At 36.6% G+C, this 27,292-nt stretch overlaps 1 protein-coding gene across 1 annotated transcript in view; it reads right to left on the bottom strand.

Moving 5' to 3' along the window:
* The window catches only part of ABCC9 (ATP binding cassette subfamily C member 9), a 129,440-nt gene that overhangs the window by 50,000 nt on the left and 52,148 nt on the right, over nucleotides 1–27,292 (bottom strand). The window contains 10 exon segments of the mRNA XM_017888598.1: nucleotides 2,971–3,128; nucleotides 5,187–5,256; nucleotides 5,471–5,619; nucleotides 6,660–6,889; nucleotides 9,328–9,424; nucleotides 13,600–13,725; nucleotides 13,870–14,007; nucleotides 25,634–25,698; nucleotides 25,701–25,713; nucleotides 27,010–27,094. Coding sequence (XP_017744087.1) covers nucleotides 2,971–3,128; nucleotides 5,187–5,256; nucleotides 5,471–5,619; nucleotides 6,660–6,889; nucleotides 9,328–9,424; nucleotides 13,600–13,725; nucleotides 13,870–14,007; nucleotides 25,634–25,698; nucleotides 25,701–25,713; nucleotides 27,010–27,094 — 1,131 coding nt within the window.

The raw sequence follows: 27,292 nt of genomic DNA, 5'->3' as shown, positions 1-27,292 counted from the left end.
TAGCAGACTTGAAAAATGACAGTGCTGTTTCCCAGAGTGGTGGTCAGGGGCACAGAAAGAAGACGTTTGGAGAGAAAAGATAATGAGTTTAGTTTTGCGCACAAAGAGTTTGAATCCTTGCCTTCATGGAACTTCCGTTCACAGTTTCTCTAAGGAACCACAGGTTCATAAAACACAGACATACACTGAATGAATGGAAATGCCTGAATCTGACCCTTTTGATAAAGATATATTCATGACAACTTTTCTTTAAACCATATGAGCTAGAATTTATAGAAGATAGGCTAACAGTTACACCACATGTTTCAATGCATTCCATTTTTTACTTTTCAGACCTTTTTTCTTGCCCTTCTCTAGGTTTTTGGGGTTGAGAAGATTAGAGAAGTAGTGTTGGCATTCACCTGTGAGGGTCAACTGAACAGATGAACATGGTTCCATAATCTTACTTAGGCCATTCCTGGCTGCCAATGTAGTCTGGTTCCCAAAACAAATGCAAGTCTTTTCAAAGTGGAGTTTCTAAAATGGATTCCCTCATTCAGAATTTTCACATGGGGATTGGGGGAGAGAAAGATAGAAGGAAGTGGGAGAAGGAATATGAAGGAATGTGAATAGTCTGTTATTTGTAAACATAAAACCAAATGGCTATTTGTAAATCTGACATAAGCAACAGGTGGTCACTACATTGAGGTTTGGAGTGAAGGAAAAATACTGTGGAAGGAGGAAGCTTTGTTTATAAAACTCTGTTTGATAAAACCAAAGAGGTGAGGACACAGCTTGGTCTTGTATTCTTGCAAGAAGGAAACAGTTACTTACAAAGCTAAGCATGCATTTGGTCCATGATTTTAGATATTCATTTTTTCAGAGCATTTCCTGTAGCTAGTTCCCCACTTAAGTTCTCTTTAGTGTATTCAGAAATGTCATGTTAAGCTGCCTGAACTTTTCAACACGGATGAGTTCTAAAGAACCTCAACATCTAGAAGGATCCTTTTCTGTGAGGTTTAATATCATATGGTTATATTTGCTAACTTTCAGATAATTTCAAACAAGAATCGTGTAAAATCCACTGTCAATATTTATTCTTTAAAATAACTGTCCTCCCCATACTTTAGTCTCTAACAGATTATTCTCACTGATAGTGAACAGAATTCACAATTCAAATGTGTAATGGACTAGGAATATTTTCCTAAACTTTGCACTCCATTTGTATTGCTAAAGGGCAATCATAGGACTAAACGAGTATGTGATTAAAGTAAGACATGACTGATATCAGTGTTGAGAAGGCAAGGACAGATTTGGAAACCGTCAGCAGTAATGAAGTAACTCTGAACTTCTTTGCCCCACCAGCAAGTAGACCAGCAATAGTATCAGAAGAAATGAAATGTGAATTTGATTACTAGCTTCTCCGTTTGGGTCAGAATTTGCTGCAAGCAAGGAGGATGAGTCTAGGGATGAAAAAACAGACTCAATATGGATCCCTGACATTTAAAGGACCCTAATTCATAGCTAAGAGGGAGAAACAACTATTTCTTCAAATTATGAAATGCTACATTCAGAGGTTCCAACTACAATTCTTCTTTTCTTCTTATTTCCACCTATTTTATTTCACCTTCCTTGCACTCAAGTCATATTAACATTTTCAATTTCCTGAATAAACTCAATACCTGCCTTCTTATTTTAGCACTTAATCCACATATTAGGATTACTTTGTATATGTTTTATCTTCCTAAGAGACTATACATTTCTTGTCATATTGCTCTTCACCTGTCACATGGCTTAACACAGCTATTTGCGACACAATGAATGCTTAGTATTTGTTGAAATAACAAATGTTACTATTTATAGCGGGGCTTCAAAGTTAAACTGGAAATATTAAAACAGCTGGTATTATATTTCATTTATTCAACATTTCAGTAAATGACAAATTCTAAGCGAATAATTTTTTCCCATTTGTAGAGTATAATAATATTAAATCACTTACTCTTTGGGATTATGTTTGTGTTTTTTTTTTTTTTTTTTTTTTTGAGACAGAGTCTCACTCTGTTGTCCAGGCTAGAGTGCAGTGTCATGATCTGTCAGCTCACCGCAAGCTCTGCCAAGCGATTCTACTTCCTCAGCCTCCTGAGTAGCTGGGATTATAGGCAGGTGCCAATACGCCCGGCTAATTTTTGTATTTTTAGTAGAGATAGGGTTTCACCATGTTGGTCAGGCTGGTATCAAACTCCTGACCTCATGATCCGCCTGCCTTGGATCCCAAAGTGCTGGGATTACAATCCCAAAGTGCTGGGATTACAGCATGGGCCACCACGCCTGGCCTATGTTTGATTTTTTGTTTTCTATCAATGTCATGTTCAGAAAAAGGACCATGGAATGAAAAATTTGGCAGTCTTAGGACTCAAAACTCAATAGGTCAATCCACATGTTAATATATGTCCAGGGCTAGGTAAGGCCCAGACAACAAATTATAGATATAATTATAATATTAATTGATACCTAAATGAATCATAATGTCAGGATAGATTTCATCATGTTACAAATAGGTTGCATTTCTAAATTCCACATCTTATCTTGAAAAACACTACAGCAAATGTAGATCACAGTAAATCAAATACAATTGTCCCCACGGGGAAACGATTCCAGGACCTCCCATGGATACCAAAATCTGCAGACGCTCAAGTCTCTAATATAAAATGGGTGACATTTGCATATAACCTACATACATCATCCCATATACTTTAAATCATCTCTATGTTACTCATTCTACCTAATTCAGTGGCAACACATCACACATCGCTTCATCAGTGTATATTCAATGTAGTACTCGGCACGTGACAAATTCAAGTTTTGATTTTTGGAACTTCATGGAACGTTTTCTTTCCAAATATTTTTGATCCATTGTTGGCAGAACCCATGAATAGAGAAGGCTGACCGTAGATAAGCTTTTGAAAATGAATGGGATGCTGTTTTACTTACTTAGAGGCAACCCGAAAATACTTCTGGATAAAATAAAAGGCGATACCAAGGGGCAGGAGAGCAACCAGGAACACAGGAGTAGCATAAGAAATCATCCCAATGGCAGACAGGCAGAGCAGTGTTGAGCGAGTTAGAGATTCTAAGGTTGGAGGGATGTGCTATTAGGGTAGTTTAAAAGGAAAATATGATTAGCGCAATGAAATATTGGCTACAATGTAACAAAGTATCTATTTTTATATTGACACCAAGTTATACAGTTAGCTACAAAAGTAGTGTATAAGCATGTTCATCCTAAGCAATTCTTCACTCAATTTCCATAGTTTATTATGTCTGTCTATCTATCTATCAACATGTCATTGATTCGTGGTCTGTCTCCCTATTTATTTTGGGTGTTTTATGTAAATGACACTGTACTATAAATATTATTCATTCATGTGTTTGTTTACTGAGCAAGACAGACTGTAAATCTTCCCATGGCAGTGTATATAAATCTATTTCTTTTTAATGGTTGCATAGTATTATCTTATTTAGCTATTCCTCTACTGTAATACATTTAAATTAATTTTCTGTAATTGCTTCCTCATATCTTTTGGGCTTTTTTGAGTGGATTAATTTTTCCTTATTGATTTTTAGATGCTCTGTATATATTGTGTTTATTTAAAAATATTTGCAAATTTTTCTTCCCAGTTATCTATTGTATTTAAATTTCTCTTTGGTGCTTTTAGCTCAATCACAATTTAAAGTTTTTTTATAGTTATTTCTGTTGACTTGTGGGCTCAAAAGTAACCTATTTTCCTTATTGTTTCTGAGTTCTTTGTCTTACTCAGAAAGACCTTTCCCACCCCGAGATTCTAAAACTATTCTCCTACATTACTTTATAGCTTTATGTTTTAATATGGCCACCTCTATGCTACATGCATTTGTTTTGTATTTTTTGGATAGCTAACTATCCAAATATCCTTTGTTGAAAAATTAATCCTTTCCTTATTAAGATGCCACATTTATACTGTTAAATTTCTACATATGATGGAGTTTTTGAATTCTCCATGCTGTTCTTTTGACCTACTCGTCTTCTGCAATTAACAGAGTGCTTGAATTTTATAGTATTTTAAAAATATCTAATAGGGAAATTCTTTTTCTATACAGGGTTGTTATGACTTCTGGGATTGTCGAACATATTTTCTTCACATTAAGTTTATTTGTTTTTATAGGTTTTGTTGTTATGAATGGAGTTTGTTTTTCATGATTTTCTTAAATTGGTGTAGAGGAAGTTGCTGCTTTTCATATGATATATCTTATGTAGATACTCTGCTGACTTTTCTAATTGGTGACTTATTTTACTAATTATTCTGAATTCTCTAAGTAACAATCAAGTCATCTTCTAAATAATGAGTGTTTCATTTCTTCTTTTCCAACATGTATTCCTTAGAAAGGTTTTAGGTGCAGTCTGACCTAATACCAATGCCATGAAAACATCAAAACTTCTCAACATACTCTGCAGTCAGCTGCATGCATCAACACTCTTTCTAAATTGAGGGCCATTTCAGTGTTCCTAATGCTACTCTGGAAAGTCAGAAAAGGCAAGGGCCGGATTCAATAAATTCCTTTCTCAGTCATCCAAAGGGTTCCACTTTTAGAGTGATATAATGTCAGAGTGTGATGTCTTTTATTTCAAACAAACTTTTAGATTCCTAAGGATCTTAGGCTAAACTGGGCATTCTTGGAATTCTTCCTAAGGTGTCACATCATCTGAAGCTTCAAGAACCAATCTAATAAAAGAAAAGGACTTTAAGACAGTTTGGCACCCCATCCTTCACTTCTGAGAGAAATTCTGCATGGATACTAAACTTTTAAGAACTTTATACTGTGAATGCTGATATGACACTAACAAAAACAATTTTTTTATAATCAAAATTTTAAACATTCAATCATTCTTTACTATTTCTCTTTACTTCATGATAGTTCTCCAAGTATCTTCTTCTACAAATTATACAAATTATACAATACTTGTACAAATTAGTCTGAGTTAAGATTTTCCTTTAATATTTCATTCTAGATATCATTTGCATGTACAATGTTGATATAAATACAAGTAGGCCTTTATTTAAATTTTGGCAATCCTCTATTGTTAATAGGAATTATGCTTTATCTTAAAATGCTATTTAGCTTACATTGCAAAACTAATTTTTGAACTTGCAAGTAACCCAGTTACTCACCTGATCAATGATATTAGTATCAGCTGAAAAGCGATTGAGAATCAGTCCCAGGGGTGTGGTATCAAAAAACCTAGGCAATAAACAGATGGACGTATATGAAAATACTAAACTCTTTGGAACCTGAGCATTGCTAATGGGCATCTTAGGGTCATGAAAATGAGAAGCTCCCTATTCATTTGCTCAAGGACTAAAGAAATTCTTCAAACTTTCACATTTCACTTAAATTGAAAAATGCATGCTTTTATTATTTAAGGTGTGGGAGTGAGAAATAACCACTGTTTTACCTTATTGGTCCAAGGATTATCTTATTGAGAAGGTTGTGGTGAAGATTTTTGGCAGCTGTGAGACCCATCCATTCTACAGTGAGGGATGTAACAAGGCAAAGGAAAATGCCTGCTCCACAAAGTATGCTAAAGCCAGCCACATAGTAGGTCTAAAAGCAACCAACACAAAAGCACATAGGACATTATCAATGGAGTTCTTTCTTTTCTTTCCCTCCCTTCCTTCCTTCCTTCCTTCTTTCTTTCTTTCCTTCCTTCCTTCTTTCTTTCTTTCTTTTTCTTTTTTTATAGAGTTTCGCTCTTGTTGCCCAGGCTGGAGTGCAATGGCATGATCTCGGCTCACCGCAACCTCCACCTCCCGGGTTCAAGTGATTCTCCTGCCACAGCCTCCCTGGTAGCTGGGATTACAGGCATGTACCACCATACCCGGCTAATTTTGTATTTTTAGTAGAGACGGGGTTTCTCCACGTTGGTCAAGCTGGTCTCGAATTCCCAGCCTCGGGTGATCTGCCCACCTCGGCCTCCCAAAGTGCGGGGATTACAGGCATGAACCACTGTGCCCGGCCGGGAGTTCTTTCTTACTAGAAAACCAAATGTCAATGTCAGACAAGATTGTTGACTTCATTATTTTGCATGCATTTAGATGGTTGAAGGAATGCAATTTTTTGAGGCCCAGGGTAATGTCCCTCCACCTGCTCCTTTCACTCTCTTTCAGGGCTTGCTTAAAAGCAGATGAAGAGAAAGAGTTTGTTTTCAGGTTTGGGGCATATTCTTGGCTTTCTATGTTGTAAAGCTCACTTTTCTCATTCCTAGTCTCAAAATGACCAGCTAATACACTGATGTAGGTAGTTAACATCAAATACTATAAGAACAAATACAAAAAGGGCCTATATATGTGTGTATATATGTATAAAATACATAAAAATATAGGCATATAACTCCCTTGAATATAAGTCTAAATGTTATATTTAAATATTTCATATGATAAACTTTAAAAGTATTAATAATAGCTTCTATTTTAACATTTTTGATAGTTTATTCGATTTCAGGTCCTGTTGTAAGTATTAACTTATTAAATTATCACAGAAGTCCTGTGGCATTTGGGATATAAGCATATAACTAGATAAGAAGGTATCACTGTTCATCTTAATATTTCCTTGCTGATTTAAAAACAAAACCGAAACAATTGTACCTGATCAGCTTTTCCAGTATTGTTTATACTGTACTCCGATGTCCATGTGGCCAGCCAATAGTCTATAGCTACGATGACTGAATGCTTCAAAAGCTTAGAGAAAATCATCAGGATGAGCAGGAAGAATCCTCCAGATGTCAGGTAGCGCCAGCAGGTTTTCCATGGCATTTTAGTCCTGAGCCTCATTACGGTGGACATGTTATCATCCTCATCTTCCTCCTCTTCTTCCTCTACATACAAAAAACATTTGTTTAAGCTTCAGATGGGCACCAGATGGATATAATTTTTATTGCTCCACAAATAGTATATAAACATTCATGCATAAACATATTTGGATCCCTGTGGTTTAATAACCTAAAAAGTAAAGACAAGTCCTTCCTCCCCACAACTTGATATGTATATAGTAAAGTAGTGAAGTACATACAGGATAACTTTAATGAATAAAGTTCCTCTGGAAAAGGAACTTTTCCATACATCTATAAAAATGTAGGCATTACACATTTATAAAATGTAAGCATTAGTATTGAAGTTTTAAATGCTTTTAGCAGGGCAAACCTCATTTCTTTCTGAAAATAGGTGAAAAATGAATGAATGAATGAGTAATAAACATAAAATCTATGTCTGGATGAGACTATTTGCTGATGTACTGCACATCAAATTGGAAGAAACTTACTAAGTTATTGAAGGAATTGTGTTGCCAACAAAAACCACATACCTGGCTTACAAACATCTACAATATTTTGGCCTGCAAATTTCTGAATTTATAAAGCTGCACCAGGAGGGAATAAGCTCTGAAATCTGTGCATAGCACAAGAGGGCACACTCCATGCTCTCTATGGCCCCAAGGAGGAACCTTCCAGTGGGCAAAGCCAAGGAACACAAAGGATAATGGGCCGGGAATTCCTCTCAGATGTTTAAACCATCTAGAAACTCCAAGATGGGCTTCCTTAAGAATGACTCCACTGCTAAAGCGGGTTTTGCATTTCCTGACAATCGAAATTTAATGATTTCTATGGTCCAGTGACTGTGTTTCCCATCCTTTGCTTTTCCAAAGGAACTTTATTCATTAAAGTTATCCTGTATGTACTTCACTACTATATTATATACATATCACGTTGTGGGGAGGAAGGACTTGTCTTTACTTTTCAGGTTATTAGACCACAGGGATCCAAATATGTTTATGATGAGAAGACTGAGCATCACCAAAGATCCTGATATTTGAGCTGGATGCAGCAAATTACTATGTCTCAGATGGTCTCCCCTTTGGCAGGGATGTGTCCTTTGTGTGAGAAGAACAGACTGGAAATTTGCATGATCAAAGAGGTGGACACTTGCACGTTGCTAGCTGTCTCCCCAATACCCATTCTATATTAATTGAAATTTAAAGTTACCCATGGTTGCCCAGCTAAAGACAGCATTTCCTCACATTCCTAGTATTTAATCTTTCCAAGCAATGACCGAGTCAATAGTAAGCAAGCAGAAACAACATGTGCAACTCCAAGTCTCTTAAGAGAAAGAAAGTACCTCTACTTCTTTTCTTCCCCTACTGTTGGCTTGAGCATTCTGATAGGACCTAGAGCAACAAACTAATAAGTAATATGTACCGTAATTGGCTCTTCCACATACATTACTTCCTTTACCCTATAAGCAAAGTGCTATTACCTTATTTTATACCTGAGAATGTGGATTAACACAGCAAGCCAAGGGCACAGTCAGCATCCCCACTGAAACACTGAACAGAGTAATTGGGTACAACTCCACTCTTATAGCACATTAGAAATAATTTGTTTAGAATTCTAGAAGCTGATATCTGTTTACAGCACCAAAAATTCTTTAAGAACATTTTAATCATAGAAATTGAAAGTAAAATTTAGCCTTCATTCGTTAATTCATTCACTCAATGAATATTTGTTGAAACACAGAAATATAAAAGTAGCACATTTTGGCACTATTTGGCTTGAAATGAACATTTTCTCCGTTTTTTTAATTGGTTGGTAGAAATGTAGGCATAAGCAAAAATTACAAAGGGAAATGAGGCATAATGCGTTTACTCTATTGACTTAAAAGGTGCTTTATCTCACAACGTTCTTGGCAATGAATGTCAAAGCAGTGTAATTATTTCATCTCATTCCTCACATTTCCAGTCAATCTTTTTTTCCCAGTGTACCTTATCAGATTCAGAAAACTGAAACATAACAAATGGCGTTCTAATTTTGTTATCCTTCATGGCTATATTGTCATGAAAACCTTATGAAGATGAACTGAATGAATCAAATACAGCTACTTCAAAATGCCATATTTCCCCTTTATTACTTATTTCTGAAGGATTGAAATTTTCTTAAGTAGATTTTGTCATTATACGAGACAATTTCAATTTTTCTGAACAAACATCTAGATCTATTTACAATCCACTGCCATTTCCTTTCAAGTCTTTCTCATACATAACAACTGTAGTAAGACACATTCTGTGGAGCCCCTCAAGATGACTGTTGATGGATTACATCCACCTTTCCTTGACTCCTATTGTTTCCATTTTTGTTATTATTTGATTTAACTTTTTCCCCTTGCAAACTGGCTTATTATTCCTCATGGAGACACTCACACATAAAAAAACCCTCACATTCTGTTACCCCATTAGAATGTTCCAGATAAAAGAAAAAAGATCTACCTTCATCTTCGTCCTCCATTTGGGCTTTGGCTTCTCTTGAATACATGGCCCTTCGGAGAGTTTTCCTCTCTAAAGTAGTTTGGTCAGCTTCCATATCCTACAGTAAACATTATACTATCATGCAAGGAGCTAACACCAATAGGTTGTGACTTATCAATGAATGACTCACATGTGTAAATGATTAGTTACCTTTACCAGTCTCAGGGGTTTGTGCTCACTCTGGAGATCCACAACTCCTGTCACAGAAGCAGCTGTGGGGGCAGAGCATTAGACTTGCAGGAAGTGCTGCAGGGCTCAAAGGTGTGGGGCAGCACACGAGGCCAGGAAAAGCAAGAATGAGATGCAACTGACTCCAGAAGTAGGGTGATATCTCTCTGAGCCCTAAAGCATAGTTCTACCACTGCTACTTATTTTTACATCACCTTCGGACTATCCTTGTAATTTTTCTAACTAAGGATTCATTCATGTTAATACATATCTTCCTTCAAAAGAGTACATGGTTCCAAGTTGGTTAAACTGCTGTCAGCCATCCATTATTGTGAATTATTAAATCAGAACGAGTTTCTTTAGCATCTTACTAAGGGAGCTGCACAAAAGAAAAGGAATTCAATAGGATCTGAAAGAAGGTAGAGAACTTTGAAGAAAATAGGCAATGAGGATTCTAGGTGCCTAGCAGTGTAACAGAAAGGCCTAGGAGGAGAAAATATGCAAAACGAGAAGGGAAATGTGCCAAAAACAAACTTTGCAGATTTTTAAGAATTGCTGTGAACTTTATCCTGTAGTTAAGAAGGGGAGAATCATTTCATTTTCTCCATGTCCTAGCTTTCAACACACCAGCTCCCCCGACCTCAGGACTGCGGTAGTAGTATCAGTTCAGTTACATTGTGGGTTAAATCAGGTTCTACCGGCTATTCTAGAAAACCAACCATTTCCCCTTTTCTGTGGGGAAATGCATTTTGAATTCTAAACAACTAACCCATAAACTTTTGGAATCTGTGGTAAATTGGGAGCTTCCTGTATATGCCAATACAAAGAAAAAAAAAAAACCTACGCAGTTTTGCTGTTACATCAATAAACCAACAAACCTTTTGTGATCAGTTGCTAGGTAATGACCTTAGTTGATTTTTTTTGGCCTCATACAACATGTCCGATTTAGGAAACTTGCTATTCTAGAGGGTTCTACTACTTCAGATTCTTGGTTAAAAGAGTGAAAACAAAAATGTCTCCAGAATCCCATTTTTAAAGAGACAGTTTGACCCCAGTTTTAAATTTTGCATAACGATATGAAGACCAACATTTATAAATGAAGCTAAATTAAACACAAAATTAAAGAGGATCCCTGACTTGTGCATATCATATAATGAAACAAAATAAACCTTCATATTGAAAAGTAGATTTGATTCCAGTTCGATTCCCCATGCTGTGACCAAAAGGTTTAAGATCTTGGAGACATTAAAAAAACAAATAAACAGACAAAAGAAAAGCCCAAACAAACTTTAAAGCATTTTTTCCTAAGAGTAAATGCTCATATTAAGCTCATTACAGGTTAAATGTTTGTTTTGTTTGTTTGTTTTTGTGTTTATTTTCTTTTTTGAAACGGAGTCTCGCTCTGTCGCCCAGGCTGGAGTGCAGTGGCGCAATCTAGGCTCACTGCAAGCTCCGCCTCCCTGGTTTACTTAACGCCATTCTCCTGCCTCAGCCTCCCGAGTAGCTGGGACTACAGGCATCCGTCACCACGTCCAACTAATTTTTTGTATTTTTAGTAGAGATGGGGTTTCACCGTGTTAGCCAGGATGGTCTTGATCTCCTGACCTCGTGATCCGCCTGCCTCAGCCTCCCAAAGTGCTGGGATTACAGGTGTGAGCCACCGTGCCCAGCCAGGTTAAATGTTTTAAATAGTGTTGATACTTGGACTAAGTAAATAAAAATTTAGTTTCATGTATCCAGTAAACATTCACTGGGCCGGGCCAGGTGAGGACAGTGGAGAGGGAAGTGAGGAGTGTTAAAGGAGTGTTAAATATTACCAGTTTATTCTGCTTAACAGCATTAAGAAGATAATGGTTCATGTCATTTATGCTAATATTTAAATCAGCTAAAGGTGTTAACTTCCTCTCCTTTGTAGTTTTCATTATTATCTTTCAGTCATAGTCTTTCCTGTTTACCCCTTAATCCTTAAACTGACAGCTCTTTTTCAAGCACTGCACTAGGAAATTTTGTGCATCCTTCGGTTTCACCTTCCTTCTCCACTAGCTTGAGCTGGACAGCTCATTGTTGCGGGGTCTGCCCTAAGCATTGCAGAATGTTGAGCACACTAGACGATAATAGCATCCCCGCCCCCTTCCCCCACACTCCCCTAAGTTGTGACAACCAAAAATGTCTCCAAATATTGCCAAATGTCCTCTAGGAGGCAAAATTGGCCCAGGTTGATAGGAAACACCCTGTCCTGTCCTATAACAAACTAAACAGAAAGCTGTACAAAAACTTCCCCAAGGTATTGTAGTGGTCTTGTTCGCAGTGTAATTCTCTCTGGTTGCAGATGAATTCAGGTGACTGCCCTTTGCTACATGGCAGTAATCTCCCTCCATCCTGAGATAAGGATTCTGGGCAGGTGCGTGATTCATTCTGGCTTCTACGGGCTGCCATTCTACCTCGTAACTGGATTTACCCTGTCCATACCCTAACTTTCTCCATACCTCCTTCAGTTCATACATAAGCCTGTAATGTGTCTTTAATTATACAGCTATGCTATCTCAAGTGATCATTTCTAAATACAACTTAATGGACTTTCTTCCTGGCTTGCTTAACAGTATTACTATAATATTGAGCCAACAGCTCTCTTTATTTTCCAGCTCTTCTTTCCAAAGTAAACCATAAATTGTCCCACTCCTTAAGTTTACGTCATCTTCTTTTGTCCCTGGCATTTAGATCACTGAAAAAATTGTCATTTGGAGTTATCCCAGGTACGTTTAGAATTACGCTTCCCACAGCACAATTCCTAAGCAGGCACTTGTCGAGTGTAACTCATTATGTTTTGGAGATTTTTGTTTGTTTATTGCTTTTTTTTCTCCCAAACATCCTCATTTCAATGGTTCTGTGATTTGTCCTGTTCTGCTTGTATATTTTTGCATATATCTTTTCTTCTTTGTGTAGTTTGCTTTTGAGATCTTTAGCAAATCCGAAGAAGGTAGAGAAATCCTAGGATTTATCTGACTTTGTATCTTCTTCACTCTATGGAGACAGATCCTTTATTTTCTTTTCTAAAATAGTATATTTAAATTTCCTAATATTTTAAAGAAATTCACTGGTACAAATATTTCATTTTGTAAATGCTCATTCCTGGCTAAGAATACCAAGTGCTGGACACTTTGTACTCCCAAATCAAGAACAAAACATTTCAAAAATTTGCCAATGTAATTTACAATTTCACTTGTCAATCAAAAGTTTTTCCTCTTTTGTTGTACTCAATCTGGTATCCAAATCTGTGATCACCTCATTCAATGTTATACTTATATCATCCATAACATTATGGTGCAATTACACTGGATACACACTTATGTTTAAATCCCATTGGTACCACTTATTATATATGCTGTACAACTTTAGGCAAGTTACTTAACTTCTCTGAGCCTCAGCTTTCTCATCTGTCTAAGTAAGGTAATATTTTCTTTGCTTATTTGTCAGGCGTTTGTGAGAATTAAAACAGATCATGTGAAAAGGGCTTTGTGGACTTTAAAAAAAACGTGCAAATGTGAAATTTTATTTTTATTTCCTTCTGATTACCTTCTTTCACCCCAGAAGCCTTATCCCAGACATGCCTTACAACTTTGCCCACTACTCAGAGCTCTTCCTTCCAGATCACCTTGGCTTTTGACTTTCCATGACCCTCTATTTGTAAGTGGTTAATGAAAATATTCTAATTTTACAGATGAGAAGAATGAGCTATAAAGAAGCAAAAATAAGGAAATGTCATGCTTCAGTAAGTAGTTTGTCTAAGTTTTAAACACACATATAATTGCACTATGGTTGAAATTCAAACAAACGCTCTCTCAAAACCTGACAGCACCTCATCCAAAGATAGCATTAGAATTTCATAGGTTCAAAGTAGCCTGTTCATTAATACTATGTAAAGATACAATTGCTTTGGATTTCAGATAAAGACCATATTACCAAGCATTAAATGGTAATTTTAAAAACAGCATTCTTAGTAATTCTTAGTAAATTTCTAACTCTTCTGAACTGGACTCTGAACTCTTCTGAACTATGAGTACTTACCTTTTCTAATTCTTGATCTTGCCGATTCATAAGTGTTTTCCAGTGTTCATACAGCTCAACATCTTTGGTTTGAATGTCCTTCAAAGTTCCTTCTCTTAGGACACTTCCATCTTTCATGGCTATGATCTAAGGAAAGCGGGTATTTCCAGAAATGTGACAAAAAGCCTTGATTGGCAAAATGAACTACCTTTATTTCAGAAAGCATTTTTTACTCTCTCATTTATATGACTATAATATAAAAATGAGCAAAATTCTCTTCTAAACTCTTACCCAGTCAGCATGCGTCAGATACTGTAATTTGTGAGTCACAAGAACAAGTGTCCTTTTGTCATCTTGCAGGAATTTCAAAATCCCCTCCTGCATTAGGTGATCACTTAAGTGAATGTCCAGGGCTGAGAATGGGTCATCCTGCAACCAGGAAAATGAAGGAAAGATGGACGTTTTCTATACTTTTTACATAACTCAATTCCTCTCGAAAGTAGTAATACTTGGGCCGGGCCGGTAGGCTCAAGCCTGTCAGCCAGCACTTTTTGGGAGGCCGAGCGGGTGGATCATGAGGTCAGAGGATCTGGAGACGTCCTGTTCTACACGGTTGAACCCCGCCTCTTGTACTAAAAAATACGAAAACTAGCTGGGCGAGATTGGCGGGCGCCTTTATGCCAGCTACGCGGGAGGCTGAGGCAGGAGAAGGGCGTCAAACCCGGGAGGCGAAGCTTGCAGTGAGCCGAGAGCGCGCCACTGCACTCCAGCACTGGCGACCAGAGCAGATTATCGTCTCAAAAAAAAAAAAAAAAAAAAAAAAAAAAAAAAGAGAAAGTATGTAATACAAATAACTAAGGGCAAATCATCCCCAGATCTTATTTATTTAAAAAAAGGATAAAGAAAAACTACCTGTCAGGTACCATGCTTATTACCTGGGTGACAAAATAATCTGTACACCAAACCCCCATGACACACAATTTATATAACAAACCTGCACATGTACCTCTCAACCTAAAATAAAAATTAAAATACAATAAAAAAAGAGGTAGGAGAAAAACAAACAAACAACGAAATAAAGTTAGAAGTGCCTGCAGGTGAAAAGAAAAACAGACTTTGTATAATTATTTTAAAAGTAAATAACACTATTCAAAATGTTTTGAATTATTATTGAATCTGCAAGTTAAAAACCGTATTACTCAGCAATCTATAATAATAGAGCAAAACAAAGAATGAAAAGATAATTGTACTTGAATTCTAGATAATAAAAATAGGTATAGAAAATGTTAATTGGGCTGGGCACAGTGGCTCACGCCTCTAATCCCAGCACTTTGGGAGGCCAAGGCAGGCAGATCACCTGAGGTCTGGAGTTTGAGAACAGCCTGGCCAACATGGTGAAGCCCTGTCTCTACTAAAAACACAAAAATTAGCTGGGCATGGTGGCGTGGGCTTGTAATCACAGCTACTTGGGAGGTTGAGACCAGAGAATCCACTGAGCCCAGGAGGAAGAGGTTGCAGTGAGCTGAGATTGCGCCACTGCACTCCAGCCTGGTGACAGAACGAGACTCAAAAGAAAGAAAAAAGAAAATGTTAACTGGATCACAGCAGGACTTACTTAATGGGGATATTTTCAGAATTAAATGAGGTAATATGCATGAAATGCTTAGTATGGTACTGGGTATATAATTGACATTGTTAGCTATTATTATTATTATATATAAGAATAGCATGCCTAACACTTACCTGACGACAATTGTTCTAGGGGGAATGTTTTCATCCACCAAGTGATTAAGATATTTAGAAAATAATTTAAGAAATTACATTAATTTTCTTTTTTTGTTGATGATATCACTATAAATTATTTTCATATATAGTTCATTCCTAAAATATTATATACAGCATCAAACTACATGTTTCACCTTTTTGGATCTTTAAAAGAGGACAGCTAGAAACAACTGAAGAAAATTGGAATGTATCCTCAAAACTATGAATTAGAAAGCAAAGTGACCTGAAGGGAGGAGGGTGCAACAGAAATATAATCACCCCTTAGAAGGACCAGGGATGGCAGGGAATGAAGGAAACTGAGGGAGCACTGAAGGGACAAAGCAGTAAAGAATGGTGGACGTTTCAGGTAAAGAACTGGGAAGAATTATCAGAACAGTGGGAAAAAAAAGTTCATAAATGTCTTCTTCATTACCCTTCTTTCTTTGTTGCTTCTCCAATATGTAATATGCAAACAAACTTCTACTTTGTCTTATGGGCCCAAGAAAGAAGTAGCTGGTTTCTCATGCTACTACCCACAGGCTACATGTTGAGATATTTAGAAATTACAATTCTGCAAAATTTTCAATTGAGCACAATCATAGTCTCTCTACAGATAGACTGCATTGCTTAATAATCTGAATAATGAAACAAAAGTAATTTCTATTTAGATAGAAACTGAAGTTTGGAAGTTAGAATAAATTTGTGTATAATCATGATAGGTTGTCATATGATTAGCTCAGTAATTTTCAACTTTCCATCGATTTGTCTGTATAGCTAGAAACTATAAGCAACGTGGCCTTATTAAAGCGTTTAGGAGAAGCCTTATGCAAAATAAATATTAACAAAGCATTTTGATAGTTAAAGGGTGATTAAGAATTATAAGAGCCTTTAAAAAATCAGTCTGCTGGATATTGTAATTGTAAATAAATGGGTGATATAATCAGTGTCCTCAAATGACTTTTATAGAAAAAACACAATTATCTTGATTGTCCTGAAATTTCTTTGGATGACATGGGAAATATTTCAAATCTTTCAGACCCTCTGGATCATCTTAATGCACATAAATTATTTCTGAAATGTTACAATAAGTACTTTGTATAGGAACTGGCTTTCAACTGCCTGGTGAGTTGCTTTTCAAAATCATCACAGCCACTAGCTCCTTATTTGTCATTTAGCTCCTTTTAATAACAAGAAAAAAATATTCTTACTTGAATTTTAAAATTATTAGATTTTGATAACTGATAGAAAATTCTACCACTAATACATAAAATTTTAAACATAGGTGTTATAATGTAACTTTGCAATTACTTAAAATGAAAGTCAAAGTACCAATAGAAAGTGGTATCTCCACAGCAATGGAAAATATCAGGATTATACTGACAAAAGTGTCTCCATTTCCATCACCAACAATGCAGCAAGGATATAATTATCAAGATTTAGCAAATCTTGATATCAGCAAATTATTGGTTTAGAAAAGCAGATTTTCACAGGAGGAATCTGATTGCCTTTGAAATAACTTTCTGCTTCTGATTCCATTAAAACTCCAAGAATAATCTGTGATGTAGACCAAACTATCCCAAATGATTCTTCCTGGGAATTTTCACAGTAAAATAAGACATGAATTAAAATAAAATTTTGTAATAACTCAATTAGACTGTCCATAAAATTCTTATTTATTTATTTATTTATTTATTTATTTATTTTGAGATGGAATCTCGCTCTGTCACCCAGGTTGGAGTGCAATGGCATGATCTCGGCTCACTGCAACCTCTGCCTCTTGGGTTCAAGCAATTCTTCTGCCTCAGTTTTCCAACTTACTGGGATTACAGGAACATGCCACCATGCCTGGCTAATTTTTTTGTATTTTAGTAGAGATGGGGTTTCATCATGTTGGCCAGACTGGTTTCGAACTCCTGATCTCAACTGATCTGCCTGCCTCAGCCTCCCAAAGTGCTAGGATTACAGGCATGAGCTACCGCACCCAGCCTAAATTCTGATTTTACATGTTAGAAGTTAGTAGGGCATAATTGAAAGTATAGTATCTCTAAATTAAAAGGTCCACATTGTAGTTATGACCGCTCTTGGAGGCTGACCAATGTTTCAAACTCAGTCACTTCTTTTGTAAAATGGGGATAATAAAGAGGCCTGACAGAAAACACCTTGGATTGCTGCCAAGATGCAACAAAATAATGTAGTAAAAGTCTGTAAATCATTTCAAAAGTGTTGTTTTATTATTATTTTCTTATAAACAAAGCCATGGTGGATGAATATTGTGCTTACTCCTTCAATGTATCACAGTGAGAGCTTAGCATCTTCCAAGCATCTCTTAATAAGGAAGAGTGTGGTGACTGAGAACACAAGCTCTGGAATCTGGCCACCTGACTTTCTATCCCTGCTTCACTGTTACTATCTGTGTGATATTGGATAAGTTATCCCCAAAGCCTCAGTACGTTCATCTGTGAATAGCGGTAGTAACAATAATAATAGTAATAACAGCAATAATGTCAAACCTAAGAGAGTTATTATGAGAATTAAGTGAGCTAATGTGTATAAAGTACTTAGAATCATGCCTGGGTCACAGAACTATCATTTATATGCCATATCACTTATATGTCATGTCTCACATGGTGGGGATTCATAGTGTTTTCTGTCAAATACAACCTTTTATACAACTTAATAAAAGTTGAGGCTTAATGGCTTGAGAATCACGTCTCCAGATTCAATGTATAAAATAAGATTATGGGGAAATACTTCCTTTAAAGAAAGCAAGATAATTTGCCGAATGGCCAATTCGATGAATGGTCAATTCTTTGTTCTCAAGCTTATATTATTTCTTCTAATATACATATGTACAGTCTTCATTAATACATTCTCTTGTATAGTCAATAAATGTGCTTAAATAGTATATTCTTTGTACGGATGTATTTTGGAAATAATTTAATATATTCATTGATCGGAGTCTCGCTCTGTCACCCAGGCTGGAGTGCTTGGAGTGCAGTGGCCAGATCTCAGCTCACTGCCAGCTCCGCCTCCCGGGTTTACGCCATTCTCCTGCCTCAGCCTCCCGAGTAGCTGGGACTACAGGTGCCCACCACCTCGCCCGGCTAGTTTTTTGTATTTTTTAGTAGAGACGGGGTTTCACCGTGTTCGCCAGGATGGTCTCGATCTCCTGACCTCGTGATCCGCCCGTCTTGGCCTCCCAAAGTGCTGGGATTACAGGCTTGAGCCACCGCGCCCGGCCCAAAATAATATTTTGATACATAATTAAGACATTTTCATCTAACTTGTATACTGCGTCAAGGCTAACATGATAAAAGTTTATTTAGAGCAAAATGTGAAACTATTCAAGTGACATGTACAAGTAAAATTCTTAAAGATATAAGTAATGCCTTTTCTCAATTCTATTTCCTTTACCCAGCACAACAAATGGCATTGGGGATATTCACTGAATATTAATAGATAGAAAGGAGGAAAGAAGAAAGGGAGGAAGGAATAAAGGAAGGATAACAGGGAGTGAGAGAGTGAAGAAGAAAGGGTAAAAAAAAAAAGGAGAGAAAAGGAAAATGCAGCAATAATTTCAGAAAATACCAGAGAATCTTTGCTGATTAGAAAGCCAATACTCAAAAGACATGCATTTCTAGCCCAAACTCTGTAATTCATTAGCCATCAGTCCTTGGATAAGTTTCCGCATTTAGTTTGAGGATACCATCTACCCTCTCTCAGCACTGTGATGAGAATCAAATGGGATAATACTGTACCTTGTGAATTTTAAACAATGGAAGTGTGAGATATTATTATTTTGAGGAATTTTAAAACACATCAACAGCATTCCATTGCCGCTAAAATGTTTTCAGTAGGTTGCAATGGAGTAATAAGACCAAGATCATAAGATCCAATGGTTTTAAGGCTATCTGAGCTGATCAGTGTGCATCTAGCACAGATTTTTTCAAAGGGACACTTATAAACACTATACATCAGGGATTAAGAAAAGTTTTACAAAATATGTTATTTGTGGAAGAATTGAAAATACTATGCTTGCTTGGCCTAGAGAAATGTAAATTTAGACAAGTTATGACACTAATATTAGAATGTTAAAATATATATTNAAACAAACTTCTACTTTGTCTTATGGGCCCAAGAAAGAAGTAGCTGGTTTCTCATGCTACTACCCACAGGCTACATGTTGAGATATTTAGAAATTACAATTCTGCAAAATTTTCAATTGAGCACAATCATAGTCTCTCTACAGATAGACTGCATTGCTTAATAATCTGAATAATGAAACAAAAAGTAATTTCTATTTAGATAGAAACTGAAGTTTGGAAGTTAGAATAAATTTGTGTATAATCATGATAGGTTGTCATATGATTAGCTCAGTAATTTTTCAACTTTCCATCGATTTGTCTGTATAGCTAGAAACTATAAGCAACGTGGCCTTATTAAAGCGTTTAGGAGAAGCCTTATGCAAAATAAATATTAACAAAGCATTTTGATAGTTAAAGGGTGATTAAGAATTATAAGAGCCTTTAAAAAATCAGTCTGCTGGATATTGTAATTGTAAATAAATGGGTGATATAATCAGTGTCCTCAAATGACTTTTATAGAAAAAACACAATTATCTTGATTGTCCTGAAATTTCTTTGGATGACATGGGAAATATTTCAAATCTTTCAGACCCTCTGGATCATCTTAATGCACATAAATTATTTCTGAAATGTTACAATAAGTACTTTGTATAGGAACTGGCTTTCAACTGCCTGGTGAGTTGCTTTTCAAAATCATCACAGCCACTAGCTCCTTATTTGTCATTTAGCTCCTTTTAATAACAAGAAAAAAATATTCTTACTTGAATTTTAAAATTATTAGATTTTGATAACTGATAGAAAATTCTACCACTAATACATAAAAATTTTTAAACATAGGTGTTATAATGTAACTTTGCAATTACTTAAAAATGAAAGTCAAAGTACCAATAGAAAGTGGTATCTCCACAGCAATGGAAAAATATCAGGATTATACTGACAAAAGTGTCTCCATTTCCATCACCAACAATGCAGCAAGGATATAATTATCAAGATTTAGCAAATCTTGATATCAGCAAATTATTGGTTTAGAAAAGCAGATTTTCACAGGAGGAATCTGATTGCCTTTGAAATAACTTTCTGCTTCTGATTCCATTAAAACTCCAAGAATAATCTGTGATGTAGACCAAACTATCCCAAATGATTCTTCCTGGGAATTTTTCACAGTAAAAATAAGACATGAATTAAAAATAAAATTTTGTAATAACTCAATTAGACTGTCCATAAAATTCTTATTTATTTATTTATTTATTTATTTATTTATTTTGAGATGGAATCTCGCTCTGTCACCCAGGTTGGAGTGCAATGGCATGATCTCGGCTCACTGCAACCTCTGCCTCTTGGGTTCAAGCAATTCTTCTGCCTCAGTTTTCCAACTTACTGGGATTACAGGAACATGCCACCATGCCTGGCTAATTTTTTTGTATTTTTAGTAGAGATGGGGTTTCATCATGTTGGCCAGACTGGTTTCGAACTCCTGATCTCAACTGATCTGCCTGCCTCAGCCTCCCAAAGTGCTAGGATTACAGGCATGAGCTACCGCACCCAGCCTAAATTCTGATTTTACATGTTAGAAGTTAGTAGGGCATAATTGAAAGTATAGTATCTCTAAATTAAAAGGTCCACATTGTAGTTATGACCGCTCTTGGAGGCTGACCAATGTTTCAAACTCAGTCACTTCTTTTGTAAAATGGGGATAATAAAGAGGCCTGACAGAAAACACCTTGGATTGCTGCCAAGATGCAACAAAATAATGTAGTAAAAGTCTGTAAATCATTTCAAAAGTGTTGTTTTATTATTATTTTCTTATAAACAAAGCCATGGTGGATGAATATTGTGCTTACTCCTTCAATGTATCACAGTGAGAGCTTAGCATCTTCCAAGCATCTCTTAATAAGGAAGAGTGTGGTGACTGAGAACACAAGCTCTGGAATCTGGCCACCTGACTTTCTATCCCTGCTTCACTGTTACTATCTGTGTGATATTGGATAAGTTATCCCCCAAAGCCTCAGTACGTTCATCTGTGAATAGCGGTAGTAACAATAATAATAGTAATAACAGCAATAATGTCAAACCTAAGAGAGTTATTATGAGAATTAAGTGAGCTAATGTGTATAAAGTACTTAGAATCATGCCTGGGTCACAGAACTATCATTTATATGCCATATCACTTATATGTCATGTCTCACATGGTGGGGATTCATAGTGTTTTCTGTCAAATACAACCTTTTATACAACTTAATAAAAGTTGAGGCTTAATGGCTTGAGAATCACGTCTCCAGATTCAATGTATAAAATAAGATTATGGGGAAATACTTCCTTTAAAGAAAGCAAGATAATTTGCCGAATGGCCAATTCGATGAATGGTCAATTCTTTGTTCTCAAGCTTATATTATTTCTTCTAATATACATATGTACAGTCTTCATTAATACATTCTCTTGTATAGTCAATAAATGTGCTTAAATAGTATATTCTTTGTACGGATGTATTTTTGGAAATAATTTAATATATTCATTGATCGGAGTCTCGCTCTGTCACCCAGGCTGGAGTGCTTGGAGTGCAGTGGCCAGATCTCAGCTCACTGCCAGCTCCGCCTCCCGGGTTTACGCCATTCTCCTGCCTCAGCCTCCCGAGTAGCTGGGACTACAGGTGCCCACCACCTCGCCCGGCTAGTTTTTTGTATTTTTTAGTAGAGACGGGGTTTCACCGTGTTCGCCAGGATGGTCTCGATCTCCTGACCTCGTGATCCGCCCGTCTTGGCCTCCCAAAGTGCTGGGATTACAGGCTTGAGCCACCGCGCCCGGCCCAAAAATAATATTTTTGATACATAATTAAGACATTTTCATCTAACTTGTATACTGCGTCAAGGCTAACATGATAAAAGTTTATTTAGAGCAAAATGTGAAACTATTCAAGTGACATGTACAAGTAAAATTCTTAAAGATATAAGTAATGCCTTTTTCTCAATTCTATTTCCTTTACCCAGCACAACAAATGGCATTGGGGATATTCACTGAATATTAATAGATAGAAAGGAGGAAAGAAGAAAGGGAGGAAGGAATAAAGGAAGGATAACAGGGAGTGAGAGAGTGAAGAAGAAAGGGTAAAAAAAAAAAGGAGAGAAAAGGAAAATGCAGCAATAATTTCAGAAAATACCAGAGAATCTTTGCTGATTAGAAAGCCAATACTCAAAAGACATGCATTTCTAGCCCAAACTCTGTAATTCATTAGCCATCAGTCCTTGGATAAGTTTCCGCATTTAGTTTGAGGATACCATCTACCCTCTCTCAGCACTGTGATGAGAATCAAATGGGATAATACTGTACCTTGTGAATTTTTAAACAATGGAAGTGTGAGATATTATTATTTTTGAGGAATTTTTAAAACACATCAACAGCATTCCATTGCCGCTAAAATGTTTTTCAGTAGGTTGCAATGGAGTAATAAGACCAAGATCATAAGATCCAATGGTTTTAAGGCTATCTGAGCTGATCAGTGTGCATCTAGCACAGATTTTTTCAAAGGGACACTTATAAACACTATACATCAGGGATTAAGAAAAGTTTTACAAAATATGTTATTTGTGGAAGAATTGAAAATACTATGCTTGCTTGGCCTAGAGAAATGTAAATTTAGACAAGTTATGACACTAATATTAGAATGTTAAAATATATATTATATATATTAAAATATATTATATATTATATATATTATATATATTTATATATATATATTTTGCTACAGAAGTAGAGTGCAGGTTGAACAGACAGTACTCAGAAGCAGATCTCAATACATAATAACTTTCCAATAATAAGAGCTGTCTGTAGTAGGAAGAATAATGGACCCCAAAGATGCCCAGGTCCTAATCCCCAGAACCTGTGGCTGTGTTACCTTATATGTCCAGCAGGATTTTGCAGATGTAATTAAGACTAAAGACCTTGAGATGAGGAGATTATCCAGACAGGCTTAAACTAACTCTATGCATCCTTAAAAGCAGAAAACTCTCCCCGCTGTGAAGAGAGGAAGACGTGACTATGTAAAAATAGTCAGAAAGACATCATGTTACTGGCTTCAAAGGTGGAGGAAGGCAGGCATGAGACAAAGAATGTAGGCAGCTTGTAAATGCTGGAAAAAGCAAGGATATTGACTGTTCCCTTCCCCAGAAGGGAACACAGACCTGCTGACACTTTGATGGACTTCTAATCTATAGAACTATAAGATAATATAATACATCTACATTGATTAAGTCACTGATTATGGCAATTTTTTATAGCAGTAACAGGAAATTTATATACTGTCCAACCAGGAAAAGCTGCCTTAAAGGTAAGCAATGTATCTTCAGGGAGAGTCATCAAGAAGCCGTTAGAGTTGATGCTAAAAGTCATCCTGTAATGAAAAGGTGGGAATTGACAATTATTTAGCCCTACAACTTCTTTGATTTCCATGATTCTAGAATTGAAGTGGGTTGGAGTCATTGAATCGCAGCAGGCAGTAAAATGAACTGAGGAAGAAAGCCACACCCAGGGGACCTCAGTCCCTTTCAGGTTTCCAAGGCAGTTCCTCATGCTCAGTCAGTAATTGATCCCAAGGTTCAAGACGTAATTTCTAGTTGTGGATCCATCCATTATTGTAAAAAGTATTTACGGCCAGGCACAGTGGCTCACACCTGCAATCCCAGCACTTTGGGAGGCCGAAGCGGGCAGATGACTTGGGGTTAGGAGTTCGAGACCAGCCTGACCAACATGGTGAAACCCTGTCTCTACTAAAAATAAAAAAAAAAATAGCCAAGTGTGATGACATGCACCTGTAATCCCAGCTACTCAGGAGGCTAAGGTGGGAGAATTACTTGAACTTGTGAGGTGGAGGTTGCAGTGAGCTGAGATAGTGCCACTGCAGTTCAGCCTGGGCAACAGAGGAAGAGTCCATCTCCAAAAAAAAAAAAAAAAAAAAAAAAAGAAAAAATAAAAGGCTACTGTTAGATCCTGCAATGGCTTGCATGGTGTTTTGAGGTTTTTTGGGGGAATAACTTTGGAGATAGGTATTCTTAGGGAGATGAATTAGTATGTCCAAATTCTTCTACCGTCCCCAATAACAGATTCAAATTCAGTGGAAAACTCCAAAACCAACTTACTTTTTGAAGAGGCTCTAGAGATTAGATGGAGTGAAGACTCTAAAAATGTTCTGGGAACCGGATTTATAAGTGGTTAATAATTGTGCAGAAGGAGAAGGCAGGGATGCATTTACATACTCTGCCATCATCTTCCCATTGTCTACTTGTAAGCTATTTTAGGTACCTCCTGCTGGAGAGACCAAAATAGAGCAAAATTGTAATCAACATAACCATCAAATTTCTAGATCCACAGGGAGAAATAAATTATTAGTTCAAGATGGATATCATGAAAATCATTCATGGAGTTTTTAAAGACATAAATTTTAGATTCTACCTTTACAGATTATGCCACAGGTCTAGAGCAGAACCAAGGTTTCTACAGTTGTAGGCAGCATCACAGATAGAGCTTATCCACAGTCCGAATTGCACAGCACTGGAATGGGGTGCTAGGCTTACTTAGCCCTACGCCTACCAAGAGTATATTTTCTGGCTTTTTTTTTCTTTGCCATCAAATATAAATAAGAGGACTTATGATCCTGCCTCATTCATCCAATACCATCCAAATCCTCACCTGGTTAGGAAACACGGATAAACAACCACTAGGGCATCTCGGTCTCGTGGACACCAATCTGGATCCTCCCAACTCTCAAGATATGCTGCTCTTCTGCTGATCTACTGATCTGTACTGCAAGGATTTATTTCCTCTATATACTTTACGATTTCACAAGTTAAACCATTTTGAGAGGGAGTCTCACTCTATCGCCCAGGCTGGAGTGCAGTGGCATGATCTCGGCTCACTGCAAGCTCTGCTTCCTGTGTTCACACCATTCTCCTGCCTCAGCCTCCCAAGTAGCTGGGACTAAAGGCGCCCGCTACCACGCTCGGATAATTTTTTGTATTTTTAGTAGAGACGGGGTTTCACCGTGTTAGCAAGGATGGTCTCGACCTCCTGACCTCATGATCCGCCCGCCTTGGCCTCCCAAAGTGCTGGGATTACAGGTGTGAGCCACTGTGCCCGGCCTTGTCTTATCTTTTTAAAGACTCGTTTGTCCAGATGGAAGAATGAAATAGAAATAAAAGGGAAGGCCATATTCTTACCAAAAAGACAATGTTGGTGTTTTGATACAGCGCTCGTGCCACACAGATTCTCTGCCTCTGTCCCCACTCAGGTTGATGCCCTAGAGAAGAGACACCCCAAATACCCATTTTTTATATTAGTAAATGATCTCTTGGTAATATGACCTTAAAATACAAACGTCTTTTAAAAAATCTTAAATTGATAGTAACTTGTTAATTAAATTGTAGTAACGTTGGTAAGAAAACATGAAAACTGTCTACTGGCCAGCAATTCTCAAATTAATCAAGGCTGATATGGTTAATCCTCCTTTCACTCTAATAGAGATCTCTGCTGTACAGAAGCATTAATAACCAAAACACTTTCTAGGAAATGCAAGCAATTCCAAGATTTTTTCTTGTTTCCTGAGTTGTGTCTGTAGTTTACTTAACATACAACCCAAATTTGATATTATGAGTTATGTGAAACAATACTATCCTCAAGAGTATGCTTTCATAATAAAGTACCACTTACACATTTTTTAATAAAAAAACTAGTATTAATTGACCTCTTAGTATGTGCCAGACTTGTGTAAATGGCTTTGCATTTTAGAATTTCTCTTATTCTTCATAGCAATTCCAAGATGTAGGTATTGTTTTAATTTTACACATGTGGAAACTGAGGCTCCCAGAACTTAAGTTCATTCTAATACACACTGCGGTATGTAGCAAAAAAGAACAGTCATTAAGAACAAAGGCCACAGAACCAGACTAATCCTGGCTACACTACTACCTTGGCAACTGTGTAATTTCCTTAACCTCGCTCAGCCTTGATTTTTGCAGCTTCATACGCAGATAACGATAGCACCCATAACACAGATTTGTTGTGAAAGTAGATAATGCATATAAAGTTTGTGCCCAGGACTGACAATGATGAAAACATTACAGACATTGTTGTTCTAAAGATTATAGGTATATTTCTCAGCTTGTCTGAATAATATGACATCAATGCAAAACATGGTTACACAAAGAGAAAAGAGCACTTTAATACGAATAAACAGATGTTTAACAAGATTGGGAGAAGTTATCGAAAGTAATCTTAGTTTTCAAACCCATTACAGCAAGTTCCACGTAAGCAAAAATGCATTTGGTCAAAGCCAGGAACTATGCTTCACTTTTTCTCGAGAACTCTTAAGTGACTAGTACCATGTTAAGTATACAGTGATTACTCAATAAATATTAATACGTAAGAAAGAGTGGCATCAAAGGACTCCTGTCCTTGGTTTTCTGGAACTTGTCACTCGGGACAACATACAGCTCCTAAGCTCTCAAATTTCATGATTCTCTATTAATGATTAAAGACAACCAGAAGACTTTTCTAGATTTTTGTTTATTGCTTAATGAAATTATTTATAGCTCACCCTCTCTCCAATTTCAGTTTGATCTCCAAATGGTAATAAGTCAATATCTGGCTGAAGAGAACAGGCATCCGTGACAGCTTTGTACCTTTAGGAGAAATGATTTTGAATTTTTAGATCTCTATGGATACATTGCCCATAAACTAAGTGCCAAGTTCAATACCTTGGAAGCTGAAACAAAACATTTGCTGAATCACTTATTATATGCCAGCTTCTGCTCTACATTTCTGGATACAAAGATAAATAAATACCACTTCCCACTCTTTTTTTTTTTTTTTTTTTTTTT

Source organism: Rhinopithecus bieti, unplaced genomic scaffold, assembly GCF_001698545.2.
Source record: "Rhinopithecus bieti isolate Rb0 unplaced genomic scaffold, ASM169854v2 scaffold_15769, whole genome shotgun sequence".
Taxonomy (NCBI): domain Eukaryota; kingdom Metazoa; phylum Chordata; class Mammalia; order Primates; family Cercopithecidae; genus Rhinopithecus; species Rhinopithecus bieti.
This window is presented reverse-complemented; position numbering and strand designations above follow the sequence as displayed.